This window comes from Salvelinus alpinus, chromosome 6, assembly GCF_045679555.1.
Source record: "Salvelinus alpinus chromosome 6, SLU_Salpinus.1, whole genome shotgun sequence".
NCBI classification, from domain to species: domain Eukaryota; kingdom Metazoa; phylum Chordata; class Actinopteri; order Salmoniformes; family Salmonidae; genus Salvelinus; species Salvelinus alpinus.
Window position 1 is genome coordinate 52,106,906 of NC_092091.1, and position 17,942 is coordinate 52,124,847.

Genomic DNA, 17,942 nt, shown 5'->3' on the forward strand with positions numbered 1-17,942 from the left:
ATCCTCCCAAAGTAACTTTCAACTAAGTCATAGAGCTACACAATCCAATTTTTGGTTAGAAAATGAAAAGCTGTTGGTGGCAGTGGCTAGTTTGCTTCCCACTTATTGCAAGTCTCTGTTGTCCCCATCCTCTAATTATCTTTCTCTCCTCTCCTTCTCTTTACTGCACGGACGTGTCTCCCTCTTACTGTCGTGGCAGGACACGTGAAAGCCTGGCTTCCAACACGTCGAGCATCATGGAGAGCAATAGACGACAGAATCCAGCATTGAGTCCGGGCCACATGGGCACCACCAGCAACGGTCCGCCGTTCAGCTTTCGCGCCATTCCTGAACCCCCCCGTACCGCACAGCCTGAGAAACTGCAGAAGTCTTCAACCTGCCTGGCGTCCATCACCAGCGTCTGACCTGATATACAGACAGACAGACATCAAGGCCTGAGATGGAGGAGGTGGATTATTAAGGTTATGGTAGGGACCGTTGGGGGTAATGGGCGGGGGGGTGGAGAAGGCAGAAGTTGGGTCACGTTGTGCCCCCACTTTCTCCTCACACATCCACACACACATGTCCACCCTCCCTCACCCAACCCCCAGAAAATCCAACTACTACTGGGACTGTTAACCACACAGGCATGGCTTCCAGAGACTGTTCCCACAGCTTCAAAAACTTCACTGCAAAAAACAAACAACCACGAAATAACAAAACTATCCTGACCAGATTAATTTAGTCTCCCATTGCAAGAGAGCCGATCAGGAATGATCTTGATTTGGATTATATCAACTTTGATTTTTTGGGGGGGATGGATTTCCAGATTCCTCAATGTTGGTATTAGAGAAATGTTGATACATTTAGGATTGGAGTCACATTTGGGAAAATCTATACTTTTACATGTTATTTCCAATCCATGTCCAATTAAATGTTTTCTATCAAGAATTAGAAATAATTTATCAGGAGAATTATCTTATTTGTATGTTGATGCACAGTATTAAAAATAATGAAGGAAGAGATAAGAGATGAGAAGGTGGAAAGGCAAAATGTCAGAGGTTCCGATTTGTGTAGCGCAAAGCAAAATAGGCTATTGTAGTTCTATCCATACAGTATCATTTATTCATAAGTACAATAATGTATACTCAAATCTTTTTTAAATATTTAAATGACCAAAATGAAATCGTTAAAACGAATAATGACAATTTAGTAAGGGAAAACAGTTGTTTTACATTGTTAGTTGAATTATTAAGTTTCCATCCTGAAGCACTAATGTGCCTTTTCTGTGGTATTTATGACTAAATAAAAAAAATAAAAAAAATCTTTATTCAACATATAATCTCAGGTCATAAGAATTTATTTTCTTGAACACACGCACACACACTCTGTCTGTAATCTTGTTGGAGGTGTGTGAGGAGTTGGCCTCGCTGATTAGTGGCTTGCTGAGTGTTGTAATTGGTTTGACAGGACTTTACTTTTATGTTTGTTTCAGATGTGTTTGCCTTTTCACAACATGTTTGCCAGAGTGTGCATAGATAGACCATAAAATAAATGGTTGCAGCGGGTGCAAATTGTAACAATATATCCCAGGGGTATAGGACAGACAAACACCTTATTTCCCTTAACATGTTTATCACTATCATTGCCAGAGCCATCAAGGCATTTATACAACTTATGTCTGCGGTGTTTCCCTGAAATGAAGTGTTTTATGAAATTGACCAGCTCCTAAATTGTCTTGCAAATTGCAAAATCTCTCCAAATATTAGAGCATGCGGACTAGTGATGGCTACCTTGCAAGACAATAGTGAAGAGTTATTGCAGTCTTGCCTCTTTATTCACAATATTGTTTGTATCACAATACTGTAAGTATCGTGTATTGGAAATTTGTTTTTCTTGTACAGGTGCTAAGATTTCTATATGAAACGCTCTATTCAATCCGTAACGCTGAAGATCTGCTTTATAGCGCGATTGACAATTAAAGGCAATGGTTTGAAAGGACTTTACTTTATTGTAAATTGTCCTGAAACAAGTCCATGCATCAAAGCTACATTAGGGGTTAAGTTAATGACCTCCCACATGCAGAATTGCAATGTGCATTATTGAAGGAATTGATATATTTATGATGCCCATAAAACACAGTAAGTTTATCAATCTTGCATGATAGTGATCAATTAATGAATTACACATCCAATTGTACAATTGTATTCACTTTTACTTTGAAACTCTTTTTTTGAAGTTATCAACAGTCTCCTCCCGGTGGGCAAAAATGTTGGTTGAAATGTGATTAAAGTTATGTCATATAACCTGACTACAACCAGTTAAAGATACCTTTTTCATAACAACATCAAGATGCCTGGGAAAGACTGCATAACCTGAATACAACGAGGTAAAGGCGTCTTTTTATGGTAGTTAAAACAAATATAAAAACATTATTTTACAGTCATTAGCTAATGACCTAACAAAATATGACCATGACATGACAAAATGTGAACCTGACGGCACTACAACCAGTTTTGCCCGCTGGGATGATTGTAAGGCAAGAAGATTCCATCTTTGTCATGACACAAACAGTGGTGTTCATTATAAAACAAGTGACATACCAACATGCTCATGAATGTCATATATCACAAAGGCTATGTCAATCACTAATCAATGTCTGGTAACTATAGGCCAATGGATGATCGGGGGGAGCACACTTGATAAAAGAGTCTGTGAAATCCTAGATTATTATCAAGTTAGATACAGTGAGACGGAGTGGAAAAAACGGGAAAGATTAAATAATGGATAATGTAGATTAATCAATATAAGCATAGATTTTGTTCGCAGCCTCCATACAAAACTAGCTTGCTATTCAAGCCAGTTGCTGAGGCCGTAGTTAGTTAGTTTTGTTTTCCTAACGTGTCTTTAGCATGATGTCTGCTATCAGAGATGGTGCGGGAATCATTTCTGGCCTTTTGGTAGTCTATTTGATTGACAGGAGTCTTCCTTAGTCTATACTCATTTATTGATAGTCTTGCTCACCAAAGGCAGGATGCAACATTTAGAAAGTTATAGATAATGAGGGTTGTTTGTAAAAGTTGTTTCTAACTGCTTACAGATAAATGTTGTGAGGGGAGCAACAATCATCAGAAAATCCACAGTGTTTAAACGTTACCGACATAGTTTAGGATGATTAGCCCTGAAGGTCTAGTGGGCATCTTATCTAACTAAAACATTAAGGTGTAACTGCTGGTAACTTGTTTAAATATATTTATTTCATGGCTTATAAGCTATACTAGCCAAAGTTCATGAGAGAATTATACTGTATGTCCTTTTATTTAAATTATAAAAATAAAAAAAGGGAATGCAATGCCACGTTCAAAGTTAGACATTTAGCAATGAAAATAAATTTACAATAGCCTATACTAGAGAACATCTACAAGTGATACTTTTGGATTGTTGAAAATCTTTGAAGTCAGTAAGAACCAGATCTGGGTTCAAATACCATTTGAAATCTCTCAAATACTTTGAGGTTTTGCATTAGCCTGCCTGGTGTGCCAGGAGGGTGCCGTTTGCACTTTTGGGACTTTTGCAACAGGCAAACTCAATCAAGCACAACTAAGGTATTTTTAATTATTTTTAACCTATGTTTGAGGAACCTGGACCTCATGATTATTGGGTTATTTCTTTCAGTGAATGTGTGCCTCGTGTGGTTTGACTATAGCCGATTGACAAAGGTTCCGGGAAATTATACTATACTCCATTTTGGGGTAAGCAATGTTTTTGGCCAAGGCATATTAGAGAGCTACAGTCATGGCCAAAAGTTTTGAGAATGACACAAATATTAATTTCCACAAAGTTTGCTGCTTCAGTGTCTTTAGATATTTTTGTCAGATGTTACTATGGAATACTGAAGTATAATTACAAGCATTTCATAAGTGACAAAGGCTTTTATTGACAATTACATGAAGTTGATGCAAAGAGTCAATATTTGCAGTGTTGACCCTTCTTTTTCAAGACCTCTGCAATCCGCCCTGGCATGCTGTCAATTAACTTCTGGGCCACATCCTGACTGATGGCAGCCCATTCTTGCATAATCAATGCTTGGAGTTTGTCAGAATTTGTGGGGTTTTGTTTGCCCGCCTCTTGAGGATTGACCACAAGTTCTCAATGGGATTAAGGTCTGGGGAGTTTCCTGGCCATGGACCCAAAATATCGATGTTTTGTTCTCCGAGCCACTTAGTTGGCACTTTTGCCTTATTCCATCATGCTGGAAAAGGCATTGTTCGTCACCAAACTGTTCCTTGGATGGTTGGGAGAAGTTGCTCTCGGAGAATGTGTTGGTACCATTCTTTATTCATGGCTGTGTTCTTAGGCAAAATTGTGAGTGAGCCCACTCCCTTGGCTGAGAAGCAACCCCACAGATGAATGGTCTCAGGGTGCTTTACTGTTGGCATGACACAGGACTGATGGTAGTGCTCACCTTGTCTTCTCCGGACAAGATTTTTCCTGGATGCCCCAAACAATCGGAAAGGGGATTCATCAGAGAAAATGATTTTACCCCAGTCCTCAGCAGTCCAATCCCTGTACCTTTTTCAGAATATCAGTCTGTCCCTGATGTTTTTCCTGGAGAGAAGTGGCTTCTTTGCTGCCCTTCTTGACACCAGGCCATCCTCCAAAAGTCTTCGCCTCACTGTGCGTGCAGATGCACTCACACCTGCCTGCTGCCATTCCTGAGCAAGCTCTGTACTGGTGGTGCCCCGATCCCGCAGCTGAATCAACTTTAGGAGACGGTCCTGGCGCTTGCTGGACTTTCTTGGGTGCCCTGAAGCCTTCTTCACAACAATTGAACCCCTCTCCTTGAAGTTCTTGATGATCCGATAAATGGTTGATTTAGGTGCAATCTTACTGGCAGCAATATCCTTGCCTGTGAAGCCCTTTTTGTGCAAAGCAATGATGACGGCACGTGTTTCCTTGCAGGTAACCATGATTGAGAGAGGAAGAACAATGATTCCAAGCACCACCCTCCTTTTGAAGCTTCCAGTCTGTTATTTGAACTCAATCAGCATGACAGATTGATCTCCAGCCTTGTCCTCGTCAACACTCACACCTGTTTAACAAGAGAATCAATGACATGATGTCAGCTGGTCCTTTTGTGGCAAGGCTGAAATGCAGTGGAAATGTTTTTGGGGATTCAGTTAATTTCAATGGCAAAGAGGGACTTTGCAATTAATTGCAAATCATCTGATCACTCTTCATAACATTCTGGAGTATATGCAAATTGCCATCATACAAACTGAGGCAGCAGACTTTGTGAAAATTAATATTTGTGTCATTCTCAAAACGTTTGGCTACGACTGTATACTGTACGTCTGGCAAGGGAATCTTATAAAGTATCTGCTAAAGGAAAGTCATGGGAGAAAGAGGATGACTGGATCCAGATTCCCACATTATTTTCATGTTGTAAGAACAAGATTAAGTTCAATTTAAACCACGTAGCACTTTAAAGCACATTTAAAGGCAACCCTCCTGGGAAATGTATAATATTGACCGACAACAACTCATTAGTGACGCATTACCAAATAGTTCACTGACGGCGCCGTGGGATTCATATAAAAAGTTAATTGTAATGAACCTTTACTTACTCAACAGTAGAGTTGAAGGTAGTAAGAGGGACAAAGGAGTTAGGTTACATGATAGGCTTGTTACATGAGAGCTCATTTACATGAGTAAGTTGGGAAATCAAATGCAGTTAATTACACTGAAACCACTTACAACAGTAATTTTTTCATAGTTAGTGGACCATTTGTTTAATCCAGCTATAATGTAGCTACTACATTATTATGGTCAAACATTCTTCTGAAGTGTGCCCTAATCCTTCATCAGTGATAAATAAACAAGTTTAGTGCTCCTCTGCTTTACCGTCTCCATTTGTAGACCTGGACTTTTGTGCACTGTCACTAAACTATAACGTTTTAGTAGACAAAATAGGAAAGCAACACTTCCTCCATTGAAAACATTATATGGAAATGATATGGTTAACATCAACTACTTATTTTACTGTACAGACTAAACATCCTACAACTGACTACATTTTTGTGTTGTTTTTCCCCTTGCATTGAAGTAAGCTGCCTTAATAAAAACACCCTTGTGAATAATTGGCACAAACATTATACAACTGCAGAAGACATGGCAGTATGTATCTAAATGTGCATATTGGGTAGTGTGATGATGAAGATTATAATGGGACAGAGGAATTCTGCTTTCAGACATTGCAGTGTGGGTCATCATCTACACACAAGGTACAGGTTTTAATCTCCTCGCCAATGTTTCAGTACAAAGTAATGAACTTGTATCGAGTGACCCTATATAACGACATCAATATCGAACTTTGTAAAATACATTTCAATAAAACCTCCCACTACCGCGTATGGATTATTCATTCTCCGATCCAAAGTTATGCTTGCATTCAGTGCTTTGAATGCATTTTAGGGGCATATTCCCCACTGTTTCAACTGTGCAGCTATTGCTGCTCGAATTACAATAAAGAACAGGTGGGGTCCTGTGTCCAATGATTGGATAATGCTTGAAAAGTGTGTTGGTGCAGCCTGCTCTTATAGACTAGATGTAACATAGTAAACGGTAAATCCGAGACACTCAAATTAGTATGAAACAGTATGTTACGTTTGGTAGGGTTACATAAGACCGAAGGTTACTTAAGGCAAAAAGGAAAGGAGCGTGGTTGGCTGGGGTGCGAATGTCTAACAACCCAAAGGTTGAGTGTTCGAATCTCATCATTGACAATTTTAGCTAATTAGCAATTTTGCAACTACTTTCTAGCTACTTTTAAACTACTTAGAATAAACAGCTAAGGTTAGGGAAGGGTTAGCTAACATGTTAACTCCTAACCTTAACCGTTTAACCTAACTCCTAACCCCTAGCCTAGCTAACGTTAGCTAGGTAGCTCATGTTAAATAGGTGGCTAACATTAGCCACAACAAATTGGAATTCATAACATATTGTCCCAATTGCAATTCGTAACATATCATACAAATTGTTATTCGTAACATATCATACGGAATGGATGATGGACATCTACAAATATACCATACAAAACGTAACATGTCATTCTAAATATGAAATGCTCTGAGACCAGGTTTGTTGGTGGATAAAGCTGACATCTCCAACCTATGCAATTTATATAAAAAGCAACTCATGAAGTGGCATTCCTGATGGTTGACATAGCTTTATTGGGATGACATGGTATTTGTGTTGTTATGACCAGGGATGGGGTGAGTAATTGATTAATTAATTTTGAACTTGAAGATCTTGTCCCTGTCATTGACTTCCATAGTTTTTTGGTTAGCAGCGGCTAGTTAAAGAGATTGAACAGGATCTTAAAGATGCTGTATAAATGTTTTGTGTCATTTCAGTATGTAGTTTTGAAAGTAGAGTTCACGAGTGTAAGCGGGTCCACGAAAGGTGGGCACAATTATGTACATGTATTATGTTATCCACTTTGTATGATATGTTAAATTCTGCAAAATGTTTTTATTACCAATTTTTAAGTGCTTAAATACATTTTACAGGATCTTAAGCACTTACAAATTCATAACATATTGTATGAATTGGAATTCGTAACATATCATACGAATTGCAGGATTGTTTTTACAGCCCATACACTACTAACCATGAAAAAAAGCACCAGACCATTATTCCTCCTCCACCAAACTTTACAGTTGGCACTATACATTGGGACAGGTAGCGTTTCCTGGCATCCACCAAACCCAGATTCGTCCGTCGGACTGCCAGATGGGGAGGCGTGATTAATCACTACAGAGACTGCTCCAGAATCCAATGGCGGCGAGCTTTACACCACTCCAGCTGATGTTTGGCATTGCACATGGTGATCTTAGGCTTGTGTGTGGCTACTCAGCCATGGAAACCAATTTTATGAAGCTCCCGACGAACAGTTATTGTGCTGACGTTGCTTCCAGAGGTAGTTTGGAACTCGGTAGTGAGTGTTGCAACTCACTACCGCTTCAGCACTCGTGATCCCGTTCTGTGAACTTGTGTGGCCTACCACCTCACGGCTGAGCCGTTGTTGCTCCTAAATCTTTCCACTTCACAATGACAGCACTTACATTTGACAGGGGCAGCTCTAGCAGGGCAGAAATTTGACGAACTGGCTTGTTGGAAAGGTGGCATTCATTGACGGTGCCACGTTGAAAGTCAATGAGCTCTTCAGTAAGGCCATTACTGACAATGTTTGACTATGGAGATTGAATGGCTGTGTGCTCGATTTTATACACCTGTTAGCAACGGGTGTGGCTGAAATAGCCGAATCCACTAATTTGAAGGGGTGTCCACATACTTTTATATATATAGTGTATGTTAAGAATTCCCATTCATAGAATATGTTACAAAAAATAGTTGTTTAACCTATTAATGTTGCATTTAGGTCCAACAATGTACTTTCCTAGAAGGCCTATTGATGCTTCTTGTAATCTACACCTCGATTAGGTTTATAGAAATCCTTATTATTTTGATAAATTATTTTCAATTTGAGCTTCATAATTTCTATATTGCCTACACTTTCTCGTTCTGAACTTCTAATGCGAGTGGGGCGGGTGTGGCTTTGTTATAATGATCACAAGAGCAGCTGCTCAACGATTTGACAGCTCCAACGCAGTTCCACTTCTGACACCGCCAAAACATCAGCTGTGCGGGTGTCGGCTATCGTCGGTTAACGCTTGCGCTTGATCTGTTTGAATCTAAGCCTAATTAAAATGTTTACCTGGCCACTGTTTCCAAACAAAACCAAAGCATGAATTGGTGTCATACCTTGTCCATAGACTGCTGCCAGTGTAAGGAAACCAATATGTAATTTGGGTGCATTATGCTTTAACAAGTCACAGAACATATTCTGACTGTCTCAGTTTCACGGGCAACTAGCCACAGTAAGTTCAGTGATTGTACTGAATATCAACTGGCACCATAGTTGCTTAAAGGTGTTCACTTTCTAGCCGGAGCAAGTTGTAGGATTTTTTGTTTTTGGTCATCATTTTGAAGGGAAAGGTCACTTTGAAAATAAAAACCACAAAAAATGTGTACTTTTTTTCACACAAAGAAAATGATTTAAATTCATTTAGGATTTGCCGCATTTCACATATCCAGGTGCTATATGGTGTCTTCCTGTGCATTTTATTAGACGAGTGGCTCTTGTACACAATCATGAGCATAGACTGTAAGGATGTTCACAATCTTTTTTATTTTTCTCTGAAGTGCGATATATTTTCGTCGCTTATCTCTCTTGTTAGCTCCAATGCACCAGACTCATACACATACATGCACTTACCTAGCTACCTCCACCACCTCTGTGACAGCAGAGCAAAACAGTGTGTCAACATCTAGGTGCTGTGTCTGTGGTACACAGTCATATATAAATATCTATTAAAATATATCAGCCCCTACAAAGTTGACTAGTCAAATTCAAAATCAGTTCCCCTCAATTGCTGCAATTACCAGCACTTGATTTTAGGTGTTTGCAACAATATACAATTTTTAAGACACCATGACTATTCATCTAAGATGTTTGTGCTGCCATCCTGTTAGAAGGTAACAGATTATTTTATTACAATAGTTAAAATGGATTTTCATTGTGTTCCATGATGTTATTTGCCCCCTAGTGGAGCTTTCTGGTACTTAGAGTGTACACAAACAGGAAGTAGAGAATTCGTTCTGCACGCTTAGAAGCAGCTAAAAACAACGCTACGGTGCAGGTCTTTCAGTGTAGTTATTTCTTGTCACGCATCAGCCTTGGAAAATATTTGTTTGTAAGTTCGATTCAAGCATTTAGCTAATGATGATAATCTTGTTATTGATAGAGTTTCTTACATATCAATGTTGGTTGGTTGCATTTACTCACAAATTGCAATGCCTTTCATGTATGATGTTAGCTGTATTACTTTGCTCGTGCGTCATGCAAACGAATTGTAAAATATACAATACTGTATTTTTGTTACTGTTTCTAGTGTAATATGCCTTGTTATTCTACATAGATGGTTGTACATTATTAGAGTAATGAAAGGAGTTAGTCAATTACCATATGAGAAAGCAATTAGCTATATGGTTTGGCATCATGCCAGATGCATGGTACCGTAGCACGTGCTTTGTATTCATGCAACTTCAAATGTATAATGTACAGCTACAGTATGTTGGTGTGAATTGAATACTAAAGTATATTCTTTTCTGTGTTTTGCAGTTTTACAACATAAACGTTTACAATATATTCATTCAAGAAAAGTTACGCCTTGGGAGTTTTATTGAAGACTTAGTTGTTAGCTATCTGTCTAGTTTTGCATGGGAACGCAACTCAAGGGCAGAATAGTAAAAAAACATCATCACGGCGGGCTCAAGCTCAAGAATAACCACACACGGTGGTTTTGTTTCTACATTCATCAGCCAACAAAGCCTCTGTTCCTATGGAAGACCAGCAGTCTACGGTACAACAACCAGAGCCAAGAGTTCGACAGAGAGAGATGGAGGAGCCTCTTCAGCACATTGGGACCAAGTCTCAATCTACAAGATCAAGGTCATCAAAACAGTCAAGCAGATCCTCAACGGTGAGTTCTGCAGCCATCAAAGCACGCGCCAGAGCAGACGCAGCGCGTGCACAAGTCTCCTATGCTGAGAAGGAAGCTTCTGTGATGAAACAAAAGGCAGAAATAGAGGCCAGCTTGTTGAAGCAAAAAGCTGACCTCGAGGCAAGTTTATATGTTCTCCAAGTTGAGAGAACAGCTGCTGCTGCGTTGGCTGAAGCTGCAGCCTTTGAAGAAGCTGTAGGATCAGAACGCAGAGAACTTCACAAAGAACTAGACACAGGGACACAGCCCTTAAGTCCAGTCCAGCGTACCTGTGAGTATGTGCAACAACATGCTAGGTCCTACTTTGCTGAACTTCCATTTGAAGTGGAGAAACAAGAGCTTAGTGTTGACCCAGCTACATACCATAATCCAGAAAGTAGCAAACAACAGAACATGAGCAGAGACTCTCCGTTCAAAAGAAATGAACAGCAGCATGGTGTAAATGGAAAACAAGCCCACTTCCAGTCACACACACAAAGCGTCCCTGAGTCACAAGTGGCACCAGACCTCATCAAGTACCTCCTACGCCGTGAGATGGTGAGTTCCGGACTCCTGAAGTTTGATGATCGCCCTGAAAATTATTGGGCATGGAAAGCATCCTTTCTCAATGCGATCAGAGACTTGAATTTATCAGCCAGGGAAGAGTTAGATCTAATTACCAAGTGGCTAGGGGCAGAGTCGTCTGAGCAAGCAAACAGAATTAGATCTGTCCATATTTTCAACGCAACAGCAGGGCTTAACATGGTCTGGCAACGACTAGAAGAGTGCTATGGTACACCTGAAGTGATCGAGAATGCACTGTTGAAGAAAATTGATGATTTTCCAAAACTGGCTAACAAAGACAATCACAAACTAAGAGAACTAGGTGACATTCTTCTCGAACTGGAGTGTGCTAAAGTAGAAGGGTACCTTCCAGGCCTCGCTTATCTGGACACATCTCGGGGGGTAAACCCTATAGTATGGAAACTACCATTCAGTTTACAAGAAAAATGGATTGCGCAGGGATCCAAATACAAGGAGGACTATCGGGTAGCATTCCCACCATTCTCGTTCTTCTCGAGATTCATCAGGAACCAGGCGAAAACTAGAAACGACCCCAGTTTCACCCTCTACACCGCAACTAACCAGGTGTCTATGAAAAGTGAGAAACCTGCCAGGTACAGCAGCAAGACACCTGTGACTGTATACAAAACCGATGTGTCATCTGAGCCCTCAGACCACCAAACCAAACCCAGTAAGACAAAGATTGAAAACCCTGACCATCAATGCCCGATACATAACAAACCTCATCCTCTTAAAAAGTGTCGTGGGTTTAGGTACAAAACTCTAGATGAGCGCAAATCATATCTCAAAGAGAATGGAATTTGTTTCCGATGTTGTGGGTCAACTCAGCACAGAGCTAAAGACTGTAAGGTGTCAATCAAGTGCTCTGAGTGCGACAGCGACAGACATCTTGCTGCTCTGCATCCAGGTCCAGCCCCTTCAAATACAGACACTGCTACAGCAGAGAAAGAGCATGGCGGGGAGCAAGGTGACGATGCTCTTCTATCTGTCACCTCAAAGTGTACGGAGATCTGTGGTGAGGCAGTTAATCCAAGATCATGTTCAAAAATATGCCTAGTTAAAGCTTATCCGGCTGGGAAAAGAGAGAAAGCTGTCAAAATGTATGTAGTGCTTGATGAACAGAGTAACAAATCTCTGGCCAAGACAGAGTTTTTCAATCTCTTCAACATCAACGACAACTCTGCTCCATACACCATGAAGACCTGTTCTGGGGTAACAGAGACTTCAGGCAGGAGAGCCGTCAACTTCATGGTGGAGTCTATAGACGGACACATGCAGCTATCTCTCCCTACTCTGATAGAGTGTGATATGATGCCAGACGATAGGACGGAGATTCCCTCCCCCGACATTGCGTATCATCATCCCCATCTGCAACCAGTTATGGACAAAATTCCAGCTGTGGACCCAGACGCTCCCATCCTCCTGCTCTTAGGACGAGACATCTTAAGGGTACACAAGGTACGAGAGCAAATCAATGGGCCCCACGACACTCCTTATGCACAGCGACTCGACCTCGGGTGGGTCATCGTGGGTGAGGTCTGTCTGGGAACGGCTCACCGACCAGCCAATGTTAACGTGTTCAGGACAAACATACTTCAGAATGGTCGCACATCCTATCTGAGCCCTTGCCCTGACATCATCCAGGTAAAAGAGAACTACAACAGTGTAGCTCAGAAACACATCTCTCCCTCTACAATGCACTCGAGAGATCCAAACACAACTGTGAACACAGACAACCTGGGATGTTCCGTGTTCGACAAAACACAAGACGATGATAAACCAGCACCATCAGTGGAGGACAAAGCCTTTTTGGACATTATGGACAAACAGGTTTTCCAGGATGATGGAAACAACTGGGTGGCTCCACTACCTTTTCGCCCCACTCGACGTCGCCTTCCTAATAACAGGGAGCAGGCCATAAACCGTCTCACATCACTTCGCAGGACTTTAGACAAAAAGCCTGACATGAAGCGTCATTTTATTGACTTCATGCAAAAGATGCTGGATAACGACCAAGCCGAACCTTCACCGCCACTAGAGGGAGACAAAGAATGTTGGTATCTACCCATATTTGGTGTTTACCATCCACAAAAGCCTGAACAAATAAGAGTAGTATTTGACTCCAGTGCTAAGTGTCAAGGCGTGTCACTTAACGATGTTCTGCTCAGTGGTCCAGACTTAAACAACACACTCTTGGGTGTCCTAATGCGCTTCCGCAAGGATTGCATTGCACTAACAGCAGATGTGCAACAAATGTTTTACTGTTTTGGTGTACGTGAGGATCACAGAGATTACTTAAGGTTTCTCTGGTATGAAGACAACAATCCAGATAGAAACATAACTGAGTACAGGATGAAAGTCCATGTATTTGGGAACAGCCCTTCACCAGCCGTAGCCATCTACTGCATGAGACGAGCAGCGCTACAGGGTGAGAAGGAACATGGATCAGAACCCAAGCAATATGTAGTGAGGAACTTCTACGTCGATGATGGGCTGACATCAGTAGCTACAACAGAAGAAGCTATCAACATTCTAAGAAAAACACAAGCAATGTTGGCGGAGTCCAACATGAAACTACACAAGATTGCATCCAATAGCAAAACAGTTATGGAAGCCTTCCCTATGGAGGACCGTGCAAAAGACTTAAAAGATCTGGACCTAGGAGTGGATCCTCTCCCCTTTCAACGGAGTCTGGGACTTTCCTGGAACCTGGAAACAGACAGCTTCTCATTCCAGGTGTCCCACAATGAGAAGCCTTTTACGCGGAGAGGCATCCTGTCCACAGTGAATAGTCTTTATGACCCCCTTGGGTTCGTGGCTCCAATAACAATGCAAGGTAAAGCCTTAATCAGAGAACTCTCTTCTGATCAGAGTGAGTGGGATGCCCCTCTTCCCCCAGAAAAAGAAGAGAAATGGAAAATGTGGAAGGATTCTTTGATGGAGTTGGAACATATGTATATTCAGCGGACCTACATCCCAGTCTCCTTGTCTACCACTCAAAGAAGAGAGCTACACATCTTCTCGGATGCCTCTACAGTAGCCATAGGAGCGGTAGCCTACCTGAGAGTTATTGACTCGGAAGGTCAATGCCATGTTGGATTTGTCATGGGGAAATCAAAATTGGCCCCTCGTCCGGCCCACACTATCCCACGCCTAGAACTGTGTGCGGCTTTGCTAGCTGTTGAGATGTATGAACTGATCAGAGACGAAATTGACATTGATGTAAATGTGGCCAAGTTCTACACAGACAGTAAGATAGTTCTCGGTTACATCCACAATGTCACCAAAAGATTCTATGTGTATGTTGCCAATAGGGTAACTCGCATCAGGAAGTCTACCCATCCAGATCAGTGGTGTTATGTAAACACTGACAGCAATCCAGCAGACCATGCAACCAGGCCTATATTTGCTGCGCTCTTAAAGTACACCAGTTGGTTCTCAGGTCCACCTTTCCTGACCCAAACAAACTCAAGTGAGCCTGAGAACATAAATTTTGACCTTGTAGAGCCTCACGCAGACGCAGAGATTCGACCAGACGTCACTGTCTTCGCCTCTAAGGTTTCTGGAGCTCAACTCGGCTCTCATCGCTTTGAGAGGTTCTCAAGCTGGAAAGCTCTCAATCAAGCCACAGCACGACTCATTCATGTTGCCAGATCCTTCCATGAAGGTGCGGACAACACCAGCTGCAGAGGCTGGCATGACTGTAATAAACCATGCGGTACAAGTGAGTTGTCACAAGCCAAAACAGCAATCATTCACTGTGTGCAACATGAAGCCTTCAGAGAGGAATTCAAATGCCTTGAAAAAGGAAAAGAGTTCCCTAAACAAAGTACACTCAAAAAAACTGAACCCAGTGATTGATGAGGATGGGTTGCTGAGGGTGGGAGGCCGCTTATCCTCCGCCGACATGTCACAAGACGAAAAACATCCTCTCATCATCCCACGGACACATCATGTCGCCACCCTGCTGGTAAGACATTATCACGAGCAAGTGGCTCACCAGGGCCGGCATTTTTCAGATGGAGCTATTCGAGCAGCAGGCTTCTGGATTATTGGGAGCAAACGTCTGGTCTCTGGTATCATTCACAAGTGTGTCACCTGCCGCAAGGTTAGAGGAAGGTTAGTTGACCAAAAGATGGCTGACTTGCCTGCAGACAGACTCTCATCTGAACCACCATTCACCAGCGTTGGACTTGATGTGTTTGGACCATGGAATGTCATAACTCGTCGCACTAGAGGTGGTAGCGCAGACTCCAAGCGCTGGGCGGTGCTCTTTACATGTATGTCTACTAGAGCAGTCCATATCGAGCTCATCGAATCTATGTCCACATCCAGCTTCATCAACGCGCTGAGGCGTTTTTTCTCTATCCGTGGTCCAGCAAAAGTGCTACGCTCTGATCGAGGTACAAACTTTATAGGTGCCTGCAGGGAACTGAGTATCGACACAAATGACTCAGAACTGACTAAATACCTCTCAGATAAGGGATGTACTTGGATATTTAATCCTCCACACTCGTCTCATATGGGTGGTTCTTGGGAGAGACTCATTGGGGTTGCCAGACGTATCCTTGATGCTATGCTGTTTCAGACGGGCTCCACTCGTCTCACACATGAGGTCTTGAGCACTCTTATGTCTGAAGTTATGGCAATAATCAATGCGAGACCCCTAGTGTCAGTGTCAACGGACCCTGACATGCCTGCCATTCTCACACCCTCAATGTTACTGACACAAAAGACCAGCGCTACCTCAGCCCCTTCTGGATACTTCAGCATGAACGACCTTCATGGAAAACAGTGGAAGCAAGTCCAGTGTCTCGCTGACACCTTTTGGAAAAGGTGGAGACAGGAGTACCTGACAACGCTGCAGAGACGCAGAAAATGGACAGCAGAAAAGCCAAATGTAAAAGTGGGAGATGTTGTCTTATTGAAAGATAGTCAGGCACACAGAAATGACTGGCCAGTCGGGCTTGTGGTCAAAACCTTTCCCAGTACTGACAAAAAGGTTAGGAAAGTAGAACTAAAAATTGTCAAGCAAGGAGCTGCTAAGGTGTTTCTGAGACCAATCTCAGAGATTGTTGTTCTTCTTTCTGAAGCATCCTAGAGACAAAAGATAAAAATAGAAAGGACATTATTTGTTTCTTGATATGTTTTATTTCATAGTGGCACAATTTCATTATACCAGGCGGGGAGTGTGCTGCCATCCTGTTAGAAGGTAACAGATTATTTTATTACAATAGTTAAAATGGATTTTCATTGTGTTCCATGATGTTATTTGCCCCCTAGTGGAGCTTTCTGGTACTTAGAGTGTACACAAACAGGAAGTAGAGAATTCGTTCTGCACGCTTAGAAGCAGCTAAAAACAACGCTACGGTGCAGGTCTTTCAGTGTAGTTATTTCTTGTCACGCATCAGCCTTGGAAAATATTTGTTTGTAAGTTCGATTCAAGCATTTAGCTAATGATGATAATCTTGTTATTGATAGAGTTTCTTACATATCAATGTTGGTTGGTTGCATTTACTCACAAATTGCAATGCCTTTCATGTATGATGTTAGCTGTATTACTTTGCTCGTGCGTCATGCAAACGAATTGTAAAATATACAATACTGTATTTTTGTTACTGTTTCTAGTGTAATATGCCTTGTTATTCTACATAGATGGTTGTACATTATTAGAGTAATGAAAGGAGTTAGTCAATTACCATATGAGAAAGCAATTAGCTATATGGTTTGGCATCATGCCAGATGCATGGTACCGTAGCACGTGCTTTGTATTCATGCAACTTCAAATGTATAATGTACAGCTACAGTATGTTGGTGTGAATTGAATACTAAAGTATATTCTTTTCTGTGTTTTGCAGTTTTACAACATAAACGTTTACAATATATTCATTCAAGAAAAGTTACGCCTTGGGAGTTTTATTGAAGACTTAGTTGTTAGCTATCTGTCTAGTTTTGCATGGGAACGCAACTCAAGGGCAGAATAATGTTACTTGGAAACTTGGGGCAGAATCAAACCTAGGACTGTGGGAGACTTTCACTGCACAAAAAATGTAATGTTCCGTAAAATATACTTTCATGTGATGCAGTAATGGCATCACTTTCTTGCAGCGCAGGTTTGTTGTAATTCCAGCCCTAGGGTAGTTTGCTGTGAAACTAAATGGTCACACAGCATTTGGACGGAATGCTGAAATATACAGATTGGTTAAGTAACCTTAGATTCCAGGCTTCCTCACCTAATGAACGAGACTTGGGAAGTATGGTAATGTGTGACTAGCCCGCAGTCTGCTAGGTAAAAATATGTTGAGTAAGTTTTCCATCAAACTGACATTGAACATCAACAGATTTTTTGGTTGAATTCACAGAAAGTGGGCAACGTACACAGTTTGTCTAATTTCAACCAGATTTCCACCACAAATCAACAATAGAATTTCAAAGGTTAGTTAATTTCAAGTTCGTTGACAACTCAATTCAATATCCACAAAGATTTATGTTGATTTGAGATTTCGTCAGGTTTTTGCCCTGAGGGGGAAAAAATAGTGTTGAAAGCCCATGAAATAAAATGAACATTTGGGATTTTAGAGCCGCATCAAACATTCCTAAATTATGACAGTGCTGAACCATACTGTAAATGAGCGAAATTTTTTTTTTTTTTTTTAATGTCTACAATATTAGAAAAAAGTTCCTATTTATGTAAAAATGTTGTTTAAGTGTTGGTTATAGGTTTTGGTTATAGGTTTTAAATGGTGCTGTTGTTTTTAAAACACTATAAAC

At 41.2% G+C, this 17,942-nt stretch overlaps 3 protein-coding genes across 4 annotated transcripts in view; all 3 read left to right on the forward strand.

Annotated features, from left to right (window-relative positions):
- The window catches only part of LOC139578867 (storkhead-box protein 2-like), a 58,905-nt gene extending 57,584 nt beyond the window's left edge, over nt 1-1,321 (forward strand). For both annotated transcript variants that reach the window (XM_071406977.1, XM_071406978.1), the window contains exon 4: nt 200-1,321. In XM_071406977.1, coding sequence (XP_071263078.1) covers nt 200-404 — 205 coding nt within the window. In that variant the 3' untranslated portion in view covers nt 405-1,321. The remainder of the gene's footprint in view (nt 1-199) is intronic.
- Nucleotides 1,322-6,497: 5,176 nt separating this feature from the next.
- Nucleotides 6,498-15,032, forward strand: LOC139578866 (uncharacterized). The gene is made up of 2 exons (XM_071406976.1): nt 6,498-9,797; nt 10,226-15,032. Exon 2 carries the CDS (start codon nt 10,446-10,448, stop codon nt 15,030-15,032), a length of 4,587 nt encoding a protein of 1,528 aa, XP_071263077.1. The 5' UTR covers nt 6,498-9,797; nt 10,226-10,445.
- Nucleotides 15,029-17,070, forward strand: LOC139578869 (uncharacterized). The gene is made up of 2 exons (XM_071406979.1): nt 15,029-16,601; nt 17,030-17,070. The coding sequence occupies exon 1, from the start codon at nt 15,079-15,081 to the stop codon at nt 16,270-16,272; it is 1,194 nt and encodes a 397-aa protein (XP_071263080.1). The 5' UTR covers nt 15,029-15,078; the 3' UTR covers nt 16,273-16,601; nt 17,030-17,070.
- Nucleotides 17,071-17,942: the final 872 nt, after the last annotated feature.

What these genes read in the sequence shown, in the direction of transcription:
- LOC139578866 (XM_071406976.1), top strand. Translation starts at nt 10,446, where the DNA reads ATGGAAGACCAGCAGTCTACGGTACAACAACCAGAGCCAAGAGTTCGA.
- LOC139578869 (XM_071406979.1), top strand. Translation starts at nt 15,079, where the DNA reads ATGTCACAAGACGAAAAACATCCTCTCATCATCCCACGGACACATCAT.